Source organism: Bidens hawaiensis, unplaced genomic scaffold, assembly GCF_021521415.1.
Source record: "Bidens hawaiensis isolate Kalapana, Puna unplaced genomic scaffold, B.hawaiensis_p1.1 tig00008123_1, whole genome shotgun sequence".
Lineage (NCBI taxonomy): Eukaryota > Viridiplantae > Streptophyta > Magnoliopsida > Asterales > Asteraceae > Bidens > Bidens hawaiensis.
This window is the reverse complement of record NW_027491577.1, coordinates 650,489-667,229: the sequence shown is the minus strand read 5'-3', so window position 1 is coordinate 667,229 and position 16,741 is coordinate 650,489. Positions and strand designations below refer to the sequence as shown.

At 34.2% G+C, this 16,741-nt stretch overlaps 1 protein-coding gene and 1 pseudogene across 2 annotated transcripts; both read left to right on the top strand.

The window, feature by feature from the left end:
* The first annotated feature begins 3,752 nt into the window (after window positions 1-3,752).
* Window positions 3,753-4,506, top strand: LOC143637080 (B3 domain-containing protein At2g32645-like). Its single transcript, XM_077104536.1, has one exon. It carries the CDS (start codon window positions 3,753-3,755, stop codon window positions 4,461-4,463), a length of 711 nt encoding a protein of 236 aa, XP_076960651.1. The 3' UTR covers window positions 4,464-4,506.
* Window positions 4,507-12,145: 7,639 nt separating this feature from the next.
* On the top strand, window positions 12,146-14,652 carry LOC143637079 (uncharacterized protein At5g01610 pseudogene; annotated as a pseudogene). The gene is made up of 3 exons (XR_013154369.1): window positions 12,146-12,211; window positions 13,114-13,168; window positions 14,131-14,652. The product of XR_013154369.1 is annotated as an uncharacterized protein At5g01610 pseudogene (transcript).
* Window positions 14,653-16,741: the final 2,089 nt, after the last annotated feature.

The following is a 16,741-nucleotide window of genomic DNA, read 5'->3' as shown; positions in this document are numbered from 1 at the left end:
TTTAACTCTGACTAGGGGTGTAAACACGCCGAGCCAAGCCAGCCTGATCTCGGCTCGTTTTAATTTAAGAGGGCTTGAGCTCGGGCTTATTATTTATTAATAATTTAATTAATTTACTTATATATGTTTATAGCTATTCAGATATATATTAATAATTATAATTATTACATATAATATAATATATATTATCTTATTATTTTTAGCATATGTTTATATATAACAATAGTTATTATATAGATATATTAAATATGAATTATATAAATAAAAAGCTTGTTTAGGCTCACATGCTGGCTCGAGCTCGATATGTGAACCTCTGGCTCGAGCTTGTTTAAGCTCAGCTCGATTCGAATTTCATCGAGTCGATCTCGAGTAGCTCGGCTAATTTACACATAAAATAGTTTATGTAACAGCATAACCACCCGTCATATATATAACATAAGTTGTGATTCACCTAAAAGATTTACTTATCGTACACAACTAAACCACAATGGTAGGCCTTTAAACGAATTGAACGAACACGAACAAAGGTATGTTCATGTTGGTACTTAATCGAACAAATATTTGTGTTCATGTTCGTTTATTTAAAAAATGAACAAGTTCGTGTTTGCTTATGTTTGTTTGTATAAAATCTAAACAAACGATTCACGAACATAAACAAAAATAAATGAACACAAACAATCATAAACGAACATAAATGAACACACTTAAATGAACAAATATAAAACCCTACGTAGATGCCTCATCCAAATAATATTTAATTATTTATAATTAACACATAAACAAACGTAAATGAATATAAATAAACGAGAAGGTTCACGAACATTAATGAATGAACAAAACATGTGTTCATGTTTGTTTGTTTATTAAATAAACGAACGTTCACAGGCCTACACAATGGTAAGATAAGTTTAAGTTAGGTAGAAAAAGATTATTGTAACAGATTATAGATCATCAAACTTCGAATCATAGGATGATCCACGAGAGAGAGACTTCAATGATTTATAATTGGATCACAATTTTCACATGATAACTAAATTTAAGGAAACTGAGAAATAATGTTCCAAGAGTCTGATTAAAAGTTCAAAAACTGTAACATATATATTTGTTTATTCTTTCAATCATATATATTATTATGATCCAGATACGTACGTAGGGATGATTTCAAAGTAAATAGACTGGATTAAAACCTATAAGAATTGTAGAAACAGTGCAAAATGATGACGTTAACGATTAAAAGACGCGAAGTATCAAACCCTAGAGAGCAGAGCATTCATAAAACGTAAAAACAACCATTAAAGCTAGAATCGAAGCAATTAGATATAGATATAATGTTAATTTACTGAATCAACAAAATCAATTAAGGAACCTGGTGGTGTGTTTAATTACCTGATGATGTTTATAATAAGATGAACATCGATGATATCGACCAAGGCAGGGGATCCATTTGTATTCGTGTGTGTATAAAGAAAAGGTGACATCAGAGGGGAAGATTGTTTAGTCCTAACCAATTAAGAGGTCGGTTTCGGTTCATTGTTGTACGTGCTTCTTTTTATTTTTATTTGTTCTTGTCGGTGTTTCAAGCTTAATTATAAAGTTACGGATATGAAATTTATTGGTTCAAGCTATGTTATAAACGGTTAAGCATTAATTAAAATGTAATTCAAGGTAAATAATGAAAATAGAGGTATAAAATTTGGAAACACGTAATCGTAAAAGGTTTAGTTCGGCTTCAGTTAATTAAGATACGTTAACCGTAATCATAAGCAAATGGTCTGTTAATCATGTTCACTTAGTTATGGTTATGGTAAAAAAAATTTCAGTTTTTAGTTATTTTTTGTTTTTATTTACCCTTAAATGTGATGATCAAGATGATATGGTGAACACATGTTCACTATAGCTACCAAACGTTAGATGGTGGGTTTAGATTGGGCATGAAAGTAATTTCTAAGCTTGTGGGATTAATCATGTGCGCTTTGATGGTGACATCATGGTAACTCGATTGGTATCGATTCATTTCGTCACGAGATCTGTGAAATACTTACCGTCACTTGCTATAGAAACCGTAAGATAAAACACAAAAAAATAAGACAGAATTACAAATTTTGTTCTTTAAAAAAAGCCAAATTACGGTTCGTGTCTTTTTTTGAGTTTCTTTGTAGGCGGTGTTCTTTAAACATTTTTTTCATACACGTTATGTCATTTACGCTAATTGGGTTAGAAAAACTCAGTTAAATACCCTCACGTGAGACGCATGTGAGGGCATTTTTGTCTTTTCGTTTACCCTGCAACTTCTTCTTCTTCTTCTTCTTCTTGCAGATCTCAATCAACTGTAAACACCGCTGTATACACCTTAGGGTTTCAAAACCCCCAATTCAATTTCAATCCAATTAACCCTCAAGTTGCAATCTTTATGATCAAGAAAGCTTACAAGACTCAAGATAATCATACCCTTTACGTTAATTCGTTTCTTAACTTGATTGGACCGGATACAATTAACTATTTCTCCGGCAAGGTTTCACAGCGTGGGTTACGCCTTGTTAAGTTCCGGCCGCCACGGTTTGTGCCACATGGCGTCGGAGCTGAGTTTCGGCTTTCTGGGTTTTGGGAATCAGGTCCCGGGAAGCTTTGTTTGGTGATGGTGATGGAAGGTTTCTAGGTTTTGTGACGGCGTCGGAACGAGGGGAATTGACCGTCGTTTTGTGGGTTTCTGGGTGTGAGAGGGGTTTAGGGTTTTGGAAAGAAGGGATTCGACCGGAGTGGGAGTCGACGTCGGAGATGGGAGTCAGCGTCGGAGATGGAGCGGTGGTTGGTGGCGGACCTGTGGTGGCGGTGGTGATGGTGTTTGAGGAAATCCATGGTCAGAGTGGTTGTGGTATGGTGATGGTGGTGGCGTAGAGAGAGAAATAAGAGAGAAAGGAGTTGATTGAGATCTGCAAGAAGAAGAAGAAGAAGTTGCAGGGTAGACGAAAAGACAAAAATGCCCTCACATGCGTCTCACGTGAGGGTATTTAACTGAGTTTTTCTAACCCAGTTAGCGTAAAGGACATAACGTGTAGGAAAAAAATGTTTAAAGGACACCGCCTGCAAAGAAATTAAAAAAAGAACACGAACCGTAATTTAACTTTTTTTAAAGTACAAAATTTGGAATCATGTCAAAATAATAATAATAATAATAATAATAATAATAAAAATAAAGTAACATGCTCTATAGTATCTTCACACGTGCTCGTTTATATGTATATTACTTTTTTTTAAGTTACATATTGTATACTATAGATATTAAATCATTGATCTTTAATTTTACATTCAAACCATTAAACCATATTACCGTCCCGTTAAAACCGGAATAGGTGTAAGTTTTATTACTATTTAAATATAACTAAATTGTATAAAAAAATCATTTGAAAATTGAAATTATTAAAAGTCATTTAACTTAAATGACATAAAATAAAATATTTGGAAACCATCTCTCTCCCCTAAAATGTCGTTTATCCCGTGTAAAATATCATACCACAGCGCAATAAGTAGTTGTACATTATTCATAAAATATTGTTTATTTACGATCTTATATATGGAAACAAATTCTAACTTAAGATTATGATTATTTTCATTAATTATATTCCGAGTTTTTCGTTTTCGTTTTCTCATACGCACATCTATTCACCACCTTATAAGTACATGTACACCATCGATGGTAATCACAAAATGTTAGTATTATCCAAATTAACACTACAAACCAAACCCTAGTCTTCATGGCGGATACGATTCTGATGATTGAAGATGCACCCGCGAGAACACGCAACCGAAGATCATCGACCGAAGACAACGATTATCTCCGAAAGATCCACGAACTCGCCAATGCCATGTTGAAATACTTTCGTGACAAGGAGTTAGGCCTAGAGACAAACGTTAACAAGAGAAAGTTGTCAATGTCCGCGTGCGAGGAAGGTGGTAAGAAGAAGAAGATAAAGGTAACAAAACAAGCGGTCCGTTCGCCCGTGGTGGTTAACGATGTAACCCAGCGGTTGAAGGAGTTTGTGGTGAATGGGTTGAAGGGTACCGAGTTGACGCTCGTCATTCAGAAAGTTTTGTTCAAGTCCGATACTAAGAAAGTGTTAAACAGGTTGAATATGCCGGTTATTCAACTTGAGACCGATAAGTTCTTGACGGAAGGTGAGAAACGAGTTCTTGAAAAAGGCGAAGGCGAGATTGAGGTTCGGGTGTTGGGGCCGACGTTGGAGATGTATGAAAACCCGATGAAGTTAAGGAAGTGGCGCATGGCGAGTACCGAGAATTATGTGTTGACAACAAACTGGTATAGGTTTCGGTCGAAGAATAAGTTGATTTTGAAGATAAAGTCGAAGATTCAAGTGTGGTCGTTTCGTGGAGCGGATCAACGGCTGTGGTTTGCGGTTGCGTGTGTGGAGGAACCAGAAGTTGAAGAGTACGATTCTGATTCTTGAAGATGCATCATGGTTTAATGTTTAGTTTTCATATGCTATATTTGAATCATAATTAGATAATGTTGAACATATATTGGTTCTCAATAATTTTCTGATATCAAACTAGGTTCTGTTATTAATTTTCCTTTCTCCAATACATGTGTTTTTTTTTGTTTCGTTAATGTTACACTTTGATATATATCTCGGACAAATATTATTTAATAGTGCTATGATGCATTTGAGAGTAGATCCACACAATCAAACATTCAAACCTCGTCAAGGTCTGAAATTGATCCCAAAACCGGCTTGGGTACGTGAAACCAGTTTTCAACCGATCCAATCCGCAAATTTAAAAACGCCATTTGTCGTGCGTATGTAATTGATCGTACAACAGCGCATTAAATAGTTGTACATTAGGCAGAAAATGTATATATATGATCAAATTAATGCATGAGAAGAGTCAAAATTAACATAAATATTATAATTATAGTTATATTAAGACAAATACTGATGCCTGCAGGCTGCCTGGCTGGTGCTACAGTATGCAGTTTATTATGGTATTTAGGATATATTTTAAGTATAAGTTTAGTTAATGGAAAAAAAAACGGATTTTTTTGTATACAAAAATTGCATGTCTTGTATGCCAAATAGCATGTCTTAAACAACATCTTGACTCTTTTTTATGTCAAATAGCAGTTCTTGAACAACTTCCATCTAAAAGGGCATTTTTGGCATTTTAGATAGTACCAGCGAAGATTTGTTTCGCTAACTTAAAAAAAACAGTTTTGGCCTTTGGGTATAAAAAACTGGAATAAAGTTTTGTTTGCTGACGTATCAAAAGGTTACATGCAAGTTAACAATTTGATAGACTTGGTGACCAAGGGTACACGCGAGTTAAAATTTGATCGACTTGGCAGCACCTCTGGCAGGGTCTGAGGTACAGAGCACGTAACTACAATTTTATCAAAAATTAATTAGAAAATGAATTTTCAGATTTTGTCACACTGAAATCCTATGCCAAAAGAAGCACATTTTTATAAAGCACAATTTGGAAATTGATAAAGGCTTACCAACCCTATTCTGAAAAAAAAGGACTTTCCAATTAACCGATTTCACACATCCAGATAGAAAATTCTTGTCGTTTTTTTCCGATTAAGTATTTGAAGAACCACCAAAAAAATTTAATCTGAAAGTGCATATGAGTCTCGGATTATCTAAGTGTTCATCACGAAATTAAATTCCCCAACATTAGCCTCATAGTTGAGGTTTTGGATCAGGTTAATGCATGATTAGAGGAAGCGCATATATAACTTGATAAGAGGACATGCCTGCCGATGTAACTTCATGTCGGGGTTTGGGATCCATTGCTTTTTGTGTGTAGTACACATAACGATGTAAGTAGAGGATGCTAAGATATTAATTAAGGAGTGTTAATTTGTGACAAGGGTGCCGTTAAGGTTCCTGTAGGTTGTTGGATGGATCATGTGCCGATGCCACGAAAACAAGGAGTTTTGGTTGGGTTGGATGTATAATAGATTGATTTGGATAAAGAGAGAAGAACATTAGTTTAGACTTTAGATGTATAAAAATGAGAGAGAATGTATGTATCAAATACAAAACCTAAGAAAATATCACACAAATATCGTATCATATTGGGTAATCAACACATAAGAAGATATTTATATATTTGAAAGTACTAGTCTTCACATGTGTCTATTTGCGTCAAAATTTTAGACATTTTGGGGCATTCTCATTTATTTACTCGTAGTTAATAAAGTTACATCATTGTCTTTGTTTGGAGTGATTTGGAAAAGAGGTAAAGACTAAAGAGTCAATTTGATGGGAGTTGGATGTAACTTAAAAGGGATTGTAACATTGATGTCCTTTATATTTGCTTATTTATCACTCATTATACTTTTATTTTTCACTTTGTCCCCTCTTAAATTAAAGTTCCATATATTCTGATTCTTTTGGGTAAGTTGGTTTAAAGATCCCCCACATATGGATCTAACGGCTAACAGTCTAATACGTTAGATTTTCGGTCACTTGGTTAAGACTTGAATGTTTGGATTGTTGGAATGGCCTAGAGCCTAGAGGTGTTACCTACAAACTTGGTATATAAAAGTTTTTGTAAAACTACAAATGAGTTGTTTATGAATAAATTATAATCAGTCTATAGGTGATAGGCTAAAGTTCAATCTTAAAACTTCTTAGGTAATCAAATTATAAATATGGTATGTTTAGCAAAACTAGCTAGTAGTTGTAACTGGAAGCTGGAAGCTAGTGGCTGGAAGTTGGTGGCTAGAGGCTGTAGCTGGTAGCTGTTAGCTGTAGTTTTTTAGAAATATTTAGGTGTTTGGCAGAGTAGCTGGAACTTTTAATAAAACTAGATGGGTGCTCACGCGGTGCACCGTTTTAATCCGAAACATATTCTGACTTGACCCCTTTCGACTCAAAATTGTACTAACACGAACCGAACTAAACTAGCCCTTTTTCATCGGCTCGTTCATACCCTAATTTGGTCTTACACATGACATGGACTTGCCTGACTCGACTGTTGCCGATCCTAACCAGTAATCACATAATATGTTAATTTTTATATAGTTAAAGAAGTATAACAATATGATACTCAAATTAAAGAGAATAAAATGTACGTTTTTATGATGCATTTTTTTAAAGAAATATTAACGTGTGGAAAAGTTACGGTCTTTTAAAAAGTCACGGGGTAGTTTGTTTCAAATACAGGTTAAATATGTAATTATTATATAAATTAACAAAGGTGATGAAAGTTCAAATACAAAAATTGTAAAATATGAAATGCTAAAAGCTTGTAGATTTTTCTAAGGGTATGTTTGGCAAAGAGCTTTTAAAAGCTTTTAAGAGCTTTAAGCTAAAAGCTTTTAAGAAAAAACTCAAATTTATTGAAAAGTCTTGTTTAATTAAAGTAGCTTAAAGTTTTTTGGGTTAGAAGAAAAAACTTAAAGCTAAAAGCTCCAACAACAGGCGTTTACAAAAAGCTACAAGCATTTAGTATTTCAAATTTTACAATTTTGGTACTTGAACTTTCATCACATTTTGTTAATTCATATAATAATTACATATTTAACCCATATTCAAAACAAACCACCCTAACCATTTTATTCTCTTTAATTTGAGTATCATATTGTTATATATCTTTAACTTTAAAAAATTAACATATTATGTGATTATTGGTTAGGGTCGGCAACAAGTCGAGTTAGGTAAGCCCGGGTCATGTGTAAAACCAAATTAGGGCCGGAACAAGTCGATGCAAAAAGGGCTAATTTAGTCCGGTTCATGTTGGTTCGGTTTTGAGTCGAAAGGGGTCAAGTCAGAATAGGTTTCGGATTAGAACGATGCACCGCGCGAACACCCATCTAGTTTTATTAAAAGTTCCAGCTACTCTACCAAACACCTAAATATTTCTAAAAGGCTACAGTTAACAGCTACCAACTACAGCCTCTAGCCACCAGCTTCTAGCTACCAGCTAGTTTTGCCAAACATACCTTAAACGTTACTAGTTGGAGCTTTTAGCTTCAAGCTTTTTCTCATAACCTAAAAGCTTCAAGCTACTCCAACAAAACAAAACTTTTCAATAAATATGAGATTTATCTTAAAAGCTTGTAGCTTAAAGCTCCAAAAAACTTTTTGCCAAACATACCCATAAAATACGTATAGTTTTTTATAAAACTTAATTTCAACTTTCATCACATTTTGTTAATTCATATAATAACTACATATTTAACCCATATTCAAAACAAACCACCCCGTGACTTTTTAAAAGACCATAATTTTTTCACACGTTAATATATATTTTTAAAAATTGCATCATAAAAACGAGCATTTTATTCTCTTTAATTTGAGTATCATATTGTTATATATCTTTAACTTTAAAAAATTAACATATTATGTGATTATTGGTTAGGGTCGGCAACAAGTCGAGTTAGGTAAGCCCGGGTCATGTGTAAAACCAAATTATGGCCGGAACAAGTCGATGCAAAAAGGGCTAATTTAGTCCGGTTCATGTTGGTTCGGTTTTGAGTCGAAAGGGGTCAAGTCAGAATAGGTTTCGGATTAGAACGATGCACCGCGCGAACACCCATCTAGTTTTATTAAAAATTCCAGCTACTCTACCAAACACCTAAATATTTCTAAAAGGCTACAGCTAACAGCTACCAACTACAGCTTCTAGCCACCAGCTTCTAGCTACCAGCTAGTTTTGCCAAACATACCTTAAACGTTACTAGTTGGAGCTTTTAGCTTCAAGCTTTTTCTCATAACCTAAAAGCTTCAAGCTACTCCAACAAAACAAAACTTTTCAATAAATATGAGATTTATATTAAAAGCTTGTAGCTTAAAGCTCCTAAAAACTTTTTGCCAAACATTCCCATAAAATACGTATAGTTTTTTATAAAACTTAATTTCAACTTTCATCACATTTTGTTAATTCATATAATAACTACATATTTAACCCATATTCAAAACAAACCACCCCGTGACTTTTTAAAAGACCATAATTTTTTCACACGTTAATATTTATTTTTAAAAATTGCATCATAAAAACGAGCATTTTATTCTCTTTAATTTGAGTATCATATTGTTATATATCTTTAACTTTAAAAAATTAACATATTATGTGATTATTGGTTAGGGTCGGCAACAAGTCGAGTTAGGTAAGCCCGGGTCATGTGTAAAACCAAATTAGGGCCGGAACAAGTCGATGCAAAAAGGGCTAATTTAGTCCGGTTCATGTTGGTTCGGTTTTGAGTCGAAAGGGGTCAAGTCAGAATAGGTTTCGGATTAGAACGATGCACCGCGCGAACACCCATCTAGTTTTATTAAAAGTTCCAGCTACTCTACCAAACACCTAAATATTTCTAAAAGGCTACAGCTAACAGCTACCAACTGCAGCTTCTAGCCACCAGCTTCTAGCTACCAGCTAGTTTTGCCAAACATACCTTAAACGTTACTAGTTGGAGCTTTTAGCTTCAAGCTTTTTCTCATAACCTAAAAGCTTCAAGCTACTCCAACAAAACAAAACTTTTCAATAAATATGAGATTTATCTTAAAAGCTTGTAGCTTAAAGCTCCTAAAAGCTTTTTTTTGCCAAACATACCCATAAAATACGTATAGTTTTTTATAAAACTTAATTTCAACTTTCATCACATTTTGTTAATTCATATAATAACTACATATTTAACCCATATTCAAAACAAACCACCCCGTGACTTTTTAAAAGACCATAATTTTTTCACACGTTAATATTTATTTTTAAAAATTGCATCATAAAAACGAGCATTTTATTCTCTTTAATTTGAGTATCATATTGTTATATATCTTTAACTTTAAAAAATTAACATATTATGTGATTATTGGTTAGGGTCGGCAACAAGTCGAGTTAGGTAAGCCCGGGTCATGTGTAAAACCAAATTAGGGCCGGAACAAGTCGATGCAAAAAGGGCTAATTTAGTCCGGTTCATGTTGGTTCGGTTTTGAGTCGAAAGGGGTCAAGTCAGAATAGGTTTCGGATTAGAACGATGCACCGCGCGAACACCCATCTAGTTTTATTAAAAGTTCCAGCTACTCTACCAAACACCTAAATATTTCTAAAAGGCTACAGCTAACAGCTACCAACTACAGCTTCTAGCCATCAGCTTCTAGCTACCAGCTAGTTTTGCCAAACATACCTTAAACGTTACTAGTTGGAGCTTTTAGCTTCAAGCTTTTTCTCATAACCTAAAAGCTTCAAGCTACTCCAACAAAACAAAACTTTTCAATAAATATGAGATTTATCTTAAAAGCTTGTAGCTTAAAGCTCCTAAAAACTTTTTGCCAAACATACCCATAAAATACGTATAGTTTTTTATAAAACTTAATTTCAACTTTCATCACATTTTGTTAATTCATATAATAACTACATATTTAACCCATATTCAAAACAAACCATCCCGTGACTTTTTAAAAGACCATAATTTTTTCACACGTTAATATTTATTTTTAAAAATTGCATCATAAAAACGAGCATTTTATTCTCTTTAATTTGAGTATCATATTGTTATATATCTTTAACTTTAAAAAATTAACATATTATGTGATTATTGGTTAGGGTCGTCAACAAGTCGAGTTAGGTAAGCCCGGGTCATGTGTAAAACCAAATTAGGGCCGGAACAAGTCGATGCAAAAAGGGCTAATTTAGTCCGGTTCATGTTGGTTCGGTTTTGAGTCGAAAGGGGTCAAGTCAGAATAGGTTTCGGATTAGAACGATGCACCGCGCGAACACCCATCTAGTTTTATTAAAAGTTCCAGCTACTCTACCAAACACCTAAATATTTCTAAAAGGCTACAGCTAACAGCTACCAACTACAGCTTCTAGCCACCAGCTTCTAGCTACCAGCTAGTTTTGCCAAACATACCTTAAACGTTACTAGTTGGAGCTTTTAGCTTCAAGCTTTTTCTCATAACCTAAAAGCTTCAAGCTACTCCAACAAAACAAAACTTTTCAATAAATATGAGATTTATCTTAAAAGCTTGTAGCTTAAAGCTCCTAAAAACTTTTTGCCAAACATACCCATAAAATACGTATAGTTTTTTATAAAACTTAATTTCAACTTTCATCACATTTTGTTAATTCATATAATAACTACATATTTAACCCATATTCAAAACAAACCACCCCGTGACTTTTTAAAAGACCATAATTTTTTCGCACGTTAATATTTATTTTTAAAAATTGCATCATAAAAACGAGCATTTTATTCTCTTTAATTTGAGTATCATATTGTTATATATCTTTAACTTTAAAAAATTAACATATTATGTGATTATTGGTTAGGGTCGGCAACAAGTCGAGTTAGGTAAGCCCGGGTCATGTGTAAAACCAAATTAGGGCCGGAACAAGTCGATGCAAAAAGGGCTAATTTAGTCCGGTTCATGTTGGTTCGGTTTTGAGTCGAAAGGGGTCAAGTCAGAATAGGTTTCGGATTAGAACGATGCACCGCGCGAACACCCATCTAGTTTTATTAAAAGTTCCAGCTACTCTACCAAACACCTAAATATTTCTAAAAGGCTACAGCTAACAGCTACCAACTACAGCTTCTAGCCACCAGCTTCTAGCTACCAGCTAGTTTTGCCAAACATACCTTAAACGTTTCTAGTTGGAGCTTTTAGCTTCAAGCTTTTTCTCATAACCTAAAAGCTTCAAGCTACTCCAACAAAACAAAACTTTTCAATAAATATGAGATTTATCTTAAAAGCTTGTAGCTTAAAGCTCCTAAAAGCTTTTTTTTGCCAAACATATCCATAAAATACGTATAGTTTTTTATAAAACTTAATTTCAACTTTACAATTGATTTTTTAATAAATCAAGAGTAGAAAAAATTGAAGTATTCTTTAAATTTATACTAGTTTTATTTTTCCTTACATGAAAATAACATAAAAGTCTTATAAACGTAAAAATCAATTTTTATGGGCTAGCCTAGCTGGTTATGATGATGAATATAAAAGATAAGATTTAGGCTTCAATAGGAAGGTCGTCGATTTGAATCTAAGCCATATAAGGGGGGGGGGGGGGGTGTTATCCTTCTTGTGTGACGCCAGAGGGTTTCGGTTCTTGTGGCGGCGCAACTGGTGTCGAGTGGCATCAGAGAAGAAGGTTTCTCCTACGTTGCGAGGAGGACTCGAGAACTATGGCTTATGCTATTCGAGAGAAACTCTTTGGGGGTTCTAAACCGGGGTCAATCGCAAGCCGACTTGTGACCACCCAGTGATGTTGACGTTAGTGAGCGTTCAAAAAATTGTCAAAGTGACATTAATTAAGGGACTAAAAAAAGAAATTAGAAAGTTGATAGAGCATTAATGAAAAGACAACTGGAAAGTGGAGTGAGAGAATGAGGCTGGCGCCGCAAAGAACACCTGGCAATTCCTTTTACTAAATCCAGGGGAATGATGCTTTAATAACTAGTACATTGTGCATTATAAGTTATACGCAAGTGATAATTTAGGTTTAGCTCTGGTGAAAGTAATAAATAAGTTATTGAACAGAGAGAGAGAGAGAGTGAGTGTTGTGAAGTAGAGTAAATCTCCTCCTCCACAGTCGTAGATCTAATCTAATGGACAAGGCATTGGTTAAGGTTGGAAGCATCTTTCTGGGTCTCCAAGGAAGAGATCAACAACATCTCTCAAGATCTTACGGTATGCATCTGTTCATTCAATTAGATCTAAACAAGTTAGTTGCTTAAACTTCCATTCCATTACTTAGGGTTTCATTCTTTCTTATGTTGCATTACTAATTCACGCCTATGGACAGAATTTGTCATGTGAGCTATAGAAATAGGTGAAACATGCAATGAGGTAGCACGAATTGGTTGATTCATTAAAGCTGTTGCTTATCTTCATTATCAGCTGAGTAATAGCGTTTCTAAGACCGACCTTTTTCGGACTTGGAGTGATGTGGCAACCAGAAACCAATAACTTACTTTGAGACTTTTATCAATTTTTCAGTTCTAATGCGTGTCTTATGACTTTTGATCAACACTCTTAAACATGAGCTTTCTTGAAGTTTATGAATTGTAGTGATGCACCAATAAGATCAATATATTTTTTTAATTTCTCATTAAATTTTTCTATATTGTCAAAATTTGCTTCATCTTTGCAGGCGTTCTCAAACACTGTGGAAAAGAAGGCCAAATGGGTATTTGACAAACTAAAAGGTAATGAATTACTTCTCCCACTGACTCGGTTTAACTGCCCAGAGCGTATTTATAATGCATAAAATCTCTTAAATCATTTTTTAATTCAAAGTTCAAACTTTAACTTACTATAATAATATAGTTTTTGTAGTTACCATAGTTGTTAAAATCGAACGCATTTAAAGTGCGAATCAAATTAATTGCGAGTTGCATGCCTCAGATATTTAAAGCGCCAGTAATCTGTTCCCAACCTTCCCATGCATATTAAATATCATTTAAACAACCTGTTCCTATTCTCTAGCGGTACCTAAAACTCCACTATTAAAGCACCGTAATCTGTTCACAACCTTCCCATGTGTATTAAATATCATTTGACTTCAGTTACTAAATGATTACAATATTCAGAATTTGTGATTAGGTTTTAGTTTTTTAATTTTTGGAAATCTGGATATTATTATAGATGTGTTAATGCTTCAGTTGTGGATGGATTGAATTGTTGTTCTTGACAGTTAAAATGAATGCTTATAGAGTTGTTGAATTACTGGATATTATGATAGATGTGTTAATGATTAGGTTTTTCTAATTATTAAGATGTACTTGGTACTTCATGTTTTGGTTTTTGGTTGTTCTATGAACTATTTCAAGAATGAATGTATGTTTTCTTATTAAGATGTTCTGTTTTAGTTAAAATTATGTTTTTTTAATGTGCGCTTTTTTTTTAAATCGGACGCCTTTTTTGCGCTTATCGTCTGGGCACTAGGCCCAGCCTCAACACTTTCGAGCACTTATCGCATTTGATAACTATGGTAGTTACATCTAGCAATTTAATTATCTTCCAAAAAAATTCCTTAGCGCAAATTTCACCAATTAGCAGGATATTGCAAGGGCCATGCGACCAGAAAATAAATGAAATAAACAAACGGGCCAAATTTCTTTTGTGAGTTACAAAATTATTGTTGTATGATAGCTGATATTTTTCACAGGAAAGCCGTTGAAACCGTTGCCCGATTTCCTTAGAGAATACAACCTTCCACCGGGATTATTCCCACAAAACATAACGTGCTATGAGTTTGACGAGTCAAAGCTAAAGCTCGTGGTGCTCTTACCTTCACCTTGTGAGGTGATTTTTAAGGACCAATCAGTCATAAGGTATGCAACTCGGGTCAAAGGGCTTGTGTCAAGGGGAAAGTTCACGGTGATTGAAGGAATGAAGACCAAAGTGGTGGTTTGGGTTAAAGTTTCGAGCGTTGTGGTGGAAAATTATCGGTCCGATAAAGTGTGGTTCACGGCCGGCGTGAAAAAGTCACGGCCTCGAGAGGCTTACGAGACGCCTCGTGATGCTACTCCAGTTGAAGAATACTAAATTTGACTAGAGAATTATATTTGTTTTCTTGTGATTTGGCATTTGTGTTGTTAATATTTGGTGTTTATGACTTATTCATTGGTAGGTCTTTGTTCCTGAATAATCTTTTATGGAAGCTTATTCTTATGATAATTGATATATTCTTTTTATAATTTTTTAGTGTTTTGGCTATTTGAGGTTTTTTTTGTGTGTGATTGATTAAAGATTTAGTACTTGAAATGTTATTGAGTAGATAGTCCACCACAACTAGAAACCCTCTCGCTCAACCCGGAACAAAATGCTCTAGGCGAGAAGACGGGACTAGAACTCATGACCTCCTGTAGGCTATAAGGAAAGTCATGAGGCTACTGCTGAACCAATTGGTCTTTGGTTATAACTTTTATTACACCAGCAAAACCGGATTTATTATCTTATGCTTCTGATCATCATCGATGTGATATCCGTTCTTAAATTTGCACTTGACAAAGCGTACTATTGTTTTATCTTTAGCGGTGGTCGGATATGTTTATTAATTATGTGACACAAGAAAGATCAATAAATTCGTGATTGATTTCATGCCCACTGTAACATACTAACATGTGACGGCAAAACTAAAAAGTATGTACTAACATACAAAAGAATGGTAGTTTAGATGAACATGTGTTACATAACATGATAAATTCTAATATTCTAACATATTGATTTAGTTCGTTACAAAAGGGTTATGAAAACATGAGAAGCTGCATACATTTTATATATATATATATATATATATATATATATATATATATATATATCTAGTTAACATAAACTCTTTAATAATTCTTAATTTCGGTTTGGGCTCTAAGTAATTGTTCTCTAGTTTTGGTGTATCAAATTACTCATGTTGAAGTGGTTTGGACTCTTAAGTGATTGTTCTCTAGCTTTGGTCTATCAAAATTACTCATTTGTATCCCTATAATATTGACGTTGGGAAAAATATTACGTTTTAGCATCTACTGCACTGTCTTACTGTAATATGTTATATAATAAACTAATAAAGTTGTTGCTAACTTGAATATTGCTAAAGTGATAGTGGAAATAAGAAACACATATATCTTATAATTTGGTAAGAAACACATATATCTTATAATTTGGTCTAGCAGCTGCCAATTATTAAAGCTAGCATTGTATGTCTTTTGCAACCATAAGTCCATAACTAATGAGAGATTTTTTTTGTACAGGCAAAAGTCATGTTCACACAATCGTATTGGTGTTATTTTCTTACGTAATTTGTGGTATAGAGAAAAAATAGACTTGTCCAACGCTATTAACTTAAAACGCCCCAAACCCATATAGTATTTTCGTTGGATTTCCTCATGAGACACCGTTCTCAAACCATAGAAATTTAATAAAATTTCTGCAACATAAACATAGATAGATCATAGAACATTCAACACAATGACTGTCTTCAACAAAATATAAGTTCCACATAAAACTTCTTAAATAGATGTTGGTCTCTAGTTCAGATCGCCCTTTGATGCAGTGATCAGTGATACGCTCCTCCCTAGTTTAAACGCACATGCAATCAACTTGATGTGCATACCAGATGAAAGTTATGCCTGGGTGAGTTGTAGTTTTGAAGTCGTAACATACATAACTCATAATAATCATATCATATGAGGTTGTAACATGACACATTCATAAACATAAACATAAACTTAGCATAGCATAATTTAACATATAAAATCCTCATTTCACATAGTGTACATATCTAGTAAAACGTACACAAGGTCGCATGCCTTTCCTATATATGTTCACTCATATGTTCCATCTGTCTCGTAGGGCCATACAACCCTGTTGGGTTGGATGATACAAGCTGTCACTATCATTTCACATGTCCCATATGACCAACTATATATGTAAACACGTTCAAGGGTTGTCGCCCTTCCCTATGTTTGCGCTATCAAATCCTACATATCATTTTACAACGTAAACATATACAAATGTTGCCGACATTCCCATAATTTTATATCGCACATACTCATTTTATAACCACAAGAGCATCCATATAATTGTTTATCATAACTTACGAGACTAAGAAACATAAGGAAACCATATATGTAAATTAGTGATTCGTTCAACCAAAAAAGAGAAATGTTTTGACGCACGTGGCCGAGTCGCTTAACTCGGCGTTGTTGACACATATCCTCCAAACCGACACCCGAACCGGTGAGTAAGCCCTCGATACAAACACACACATATATATATAT

Excerpts from the sequence above, each read along its gene's own strand:
- LOC143637080 (XM_077104536.1), top strand. The coding sequence starts at position 3,753 with ATGGCGGATACGATTCTGATGATTGAAGATGCACCCGCGAGAACACGC.